At 43.8% G+C, this 4,419-nt stretch overlaps 1 protein-coding gene across 1 annotated transcript in view; it reads left to right on the forward strand.

The window, feature by feature from the left end:
• The window catches only part of LOC119468715 (histone-lysine N-methyltransferase, H3 lysine-36 specific-like), a 19,258-nt gene that overhangs the window by 5,088 nt on the left and 9,751 nt on the right, over positions 1–4,419 (forward strand). The window contains exon 2 of the mRNA XM_037732923.1: positions 1,087–3,649. Coding sequence (XP_037588851.1) covers positions 1,087–3,649 — 2,563 coding nt within the window. The remainder of the gene's footprint in view (positions 1–1,086; positions 3,650–4,419) is intronic.

The raw sequence follows: 4,419 nt of genomic DNA on the forward strand, positions 1-4,419 counted from the left end.
GTTTTTGGTGATTCTCCTGCCTCAGCCTCCCCAGTAGCTGAGAGTATAGGTGTCTGCTCCCACACCTGGCTAATTTCTGTATTTTTAGTAGAGACGGGGTTTTGTGATATTGGCCAGGCTTGTCTTGAACCTCAGGTGATCTACCCTCCTCAGCCTTCCAAAATGCTAAGATTATAGGTGTGAGCCATGCACTCAGCCAAGTATTCCTTAATTTAGAAATATAATGTTACCAGTTTAGTCTATATTCTTCTTTGTGCTTGTAAATACAGGCAGGGTGGAGTGTTTGTGAGATCTGTCCTTACTCTAATGACATAATGTTATTGGTAGACGTGTTGTTGGTGAAGCTCCATTAGGGTGATTCAGATGCTGCTTGAGCTCAGGTGCTAAGTACCTGGCTAGTTCCGTAAAGGTAGCAAGTCCAACAGGTTTGTAAAAGCTTCTGATTTCAGGCTGGGTGCGGGGGGCTCATGCCTGTAATCCCAGCACTTTGGGAGGATGAGGCAGGCAGATCACTTGAGGTCAGGAGTTCAAGATCAGCCTGTCCAACATGGTGAAACCCGATTCTATTGAAAATACAAAAAATTAGCCGGGTGTGGTGGCACCTGTAATCCCAGCACTTTGGGAGGATGAGGCAGGCAGATCACTTGAGGTCAGGAGTTCAAGATCAGCCTGTCCAACATGGTGAAACCCGATTCTATTGAAAATACAAAAAATTAGCCGGGTGTGGTGGCACCTGTAATCCCAGCACTTTGGGAGGATGAGGCAGGCAGATCACTTGAGGTCAGGAGTTCAAGATCAGCCTGTCCAACATGGTGAAACCCGATTCTATTGAGAATACAAAATATTAACCGAGTGTGGTGGCAGCTGCCTGTAATCCCAGCTACTTGGGAGGCTGAGGCAGGAGAATCACTCGAACCCAGGAGGCAGAGGTTGCGGTGAGCCAAGATTGTGCCATTGCACTCCAGCCTGGGCAACAGAGCAAGACTCCATCTCGGGGGGGTAAAAAAAAAGCTTCTGATTTCATCTCCATTTTCTCCCACCCATTTCTTTGATAAGTGATAATTCTTTTTCTCCTTTACATTTAAGGTTCCTCAGAAAATTTTGAGTAAATGGGAAGCCAGTGTTGGACTTGCTGAACAGTATGATGTTCCCAAGGGGTCAAAGAACCGAAAATGTATTCCTGGTTCAATTAAGTTGGACAGTGAGGAAGATATGCCATTTGAGGACTGCACAAATGATCCTGAGTCAGAACATGACCTGTTGCTTAATGGCTGCTTGAAATCGCTGGCTTTTGATTCTGAACATTCTGCAGATGAGAAGGAAAAGCCTTGTGCTAAATCTCGAGCCAGAAAGAGCTCTGATAATCCAAAAAGGACTAGTGTGAAAAAGGGCCACATACAATTTGAAACCCGTAAAGATGAACGGAGGGGAAAGATCCCAGAGAACCTTGGCCTAACCTTTCTCTCCGGGGATGTATCTGATACGCAGGCCTCTAATGAACTTTCCAGGATAGCAAATAGCCTCACAGGGTCCAACACTGCCCCAGGAAGTTTTCTGTTTTCTTCCTGTGGAAAAAACACTGCAAAGAAAGAATTTGAGACTTCAAATGGTGATTCTTTATTGGGCTTGCCAGAGGGTGCTTTGATCTCAAAGTGTTCTCGAGAGAAGAATAAACCCCAACGGAGCCTGATGTGTGGCTCAAAAGTGAAGCTCTGCTATATTGGAGCAGGTGATGAGGAAAAGCGAAGTGATTCCATTAGTATCTGTACCACTTCTGATGATGGAAGCAGTGACCTGGATCCCATAGAACACAGCTCAGAGTCTGATAACAGTGTCCTTGAAATTACAGATGCTTTTGATAGAACAGAGAACATGTTATCTATGCAGAAAAATGAAAAGATAAAGTATTCTAGGTTTCCTGCCACAAACACTAGGGTAAAAGCAAAACAGAAGCCTCTCATTAATAACTCACATACAGACCACTTAATGAATTGTACTAAGAGTGCAGAGCCTGGAACTGAGATGTCTCAGGTTAATCTCGCTGATCTGAAGGCATCTAGTCTTGTTCACAAACCCCAGTCAGATTTTACAAATGGTGATCTTGCTCCAAAATTCAACATGTCATCAAACATATCCAATGAGAACTTGCTAATAAAGGGTGGGGCAGCAAATCAAGCTCTATTACATTCGAAAAGCAAACAGCCCAAGTTCCGAAGTATAAAGTGCAAACACAAAGAAAATCCAGTTATGGTAGAATCCCCAGTTATAAATGAAGAGTGCAGTTTAAAATGCTGCTCTTCTGATAACAAAGGCTCTCCTTTGGCCAGCATTTCTAAAAGTGGAAAAGTGGATGGTCTAAAACTACTGAACAATATGCATGAAAAAACCAGGGATTCAAGTGTCATAGAAACAGCAGTGGTGAATCATGTTTTATCCGAGTTGAAGGAACTCTCTTACAGATCCTTAGGTGAGGATGTCAGTGACTCTGGAACATCAAAGCCATCAAAACCATTACTTTTCTCTTCTGCTTCTAGTCAGAATCACATACCTATTGAACCGGACTACAAATTCAGTACCTTGCTAATGATGTTGAAAGATATGCATGATAGTAAGACAAAGGAGCAGCAGTTGATGACTGCTCAAAACCTGGTCCCTTATCGGAGTCCTGGTCGTGGGGAATGTTCTGCTAATAGTCCTGTAGGAGCCTCTAAGGTTTTGGTTTCAGGAGGCTCCACACACAATTCAGAGAAAAAGGGAGATTGCACTCAGAACTCAGCCAATCCTAGCCCTAGTCGGGGTGACTCTGCACTGTCTGGGGAATTGTCTGCTTCCCTACCTGGCTTAGTGTCTGACAGAAGAGATCTCCCTACTTCTGGCAAAAGTCGTTCAAACTGTGTTACTAGGCGCAACTGTGGACGGTCAAAGCCTTCATCCAAATTGCGAGATGCTTTTTCAGCCCAAATGGGAAAGAACACAGTGAACCGTAAAGCCTTAAAGACAGAGCGCAAAAGAAAACTGAATCAGCTTCCAAGTGTGACTCTTGATGCTGCACTGCAGGGAGACCGAGAACATGGAGGTTCATTGAGAGGTGGAACGGAAGATTCTAGTAAAGAGGAACCCCTTCAAATAATGGACCATTTAACAAGTGAAGATGGTGACCATTTTTCTGATGTGCATTTCGATAACAACATTAAACAGTCTGATCCTGATAAAATTTCTGAAAAAGGACCCTCTTTTGAAAATGGAAAAGGCCCAGAGCTGGACTCTGAAATGAACAGTGAGAATGATGATCTCAGTGGTGTAAATCAAGTGGTGCCTAAAAAGCGGTGGCAGCGTTTAAACCAAAGGCGCACCAAACCTCGTAAGCGCATAAACAGATTTAAAGAGAAAGAAAACTCTGAGTGTGCCTTTGGGGTCTTACTTCCTAGTGACCCTGTGCAGGAGGGGCGGGGCGAGTTTCCAGAGCATAGAACTCTTACTTCAGCAAACATACTTGAGGAACCTCTGACAGATCAAAATCATGCTGACTGCTTAGATTCAGTTGGGCCACGATTGAATGTTTGTGATAAATCCAGTGCCAGCATTGGTGACATGGAAAAGGAGCCAGGAATTCCCAGTTTGACACCACAAGCTGAGCTCCCTGAACCAGGTAAGAACATCTGACTGTGATAAAAAAGAAAATTGGATAAAGTGCTGATAAATGTTGCCCTTCTGAAATTGGTCTGTTGTAATGGTAAAGTGAAGTATAAACTGGGAGGGAAAAATCATCACTTTAATGAAGAAAGAGTTTTATGTAGGAAGGTCTGAATTTTGAAGATGAGATTTCCATATGTTTTCAGAAGTTAAGCTTTACCAGAAGCCCTTTTCTCCAACCTTTTCGAGTTAATCTCTATAACATTTTTGCTCCTGATCCCCATTTCTTTCTTCTATTTTTAAAAAATATTTTACTTTTGAGATAGGATCTTGCTGTGTTGCCCAGCCTGGTCTGAAACTCTTGGGTTCACACCATCTGCCAGCCTCTGCCTCCCAAGGTACTGGAATTACGGGCATGAGCCACCATGCCTGACCTGTTCACCTTTTAAAATCTCCAAGCTTTTTGGGACTTAATATGTAATTGCAAGTAATTGAGAGGCTCTGATCCTAAGATTTAAATCCAGTTGTTAGGTTATAGAAAGCAAATAGACTGGCCGGGCACAGTGGCTTGCGCCTATAATCCCAGCACTTTGGGAGGCCAAGACGTGGATCACGAGCTCAGGAGATTGAGGCCATCCTGGCTAACACAGTGAAACCCCATTTCTACTAAAAATACAAAAAATTAGCTGGGCATGGTGGTGCCGCCTGTAGTCCTAGCTGCTTGGGAGGCTTAGGCAGGAGAATCCCTTGAACCCAGGAGGTGGAGGTTACAGTGAGCCGAGATCG

This window comes from Cebus imitator, unplaced genomic scaffold (genome assembly GCF_001604975.1).
Source record: "Cebus imitator isolate Cc_AM_T3 unplaced genomic scaffold, Cebus_imitator-1.0 Scaffold478, whole genome shotgun sequence".
Classification (NCBI taxonomy): domain Eukaryota; kingdom Metazoa; phylum Chordata; class Mammalia; order Primates; family Cebidae; genus Cebus; species Cebus imitator.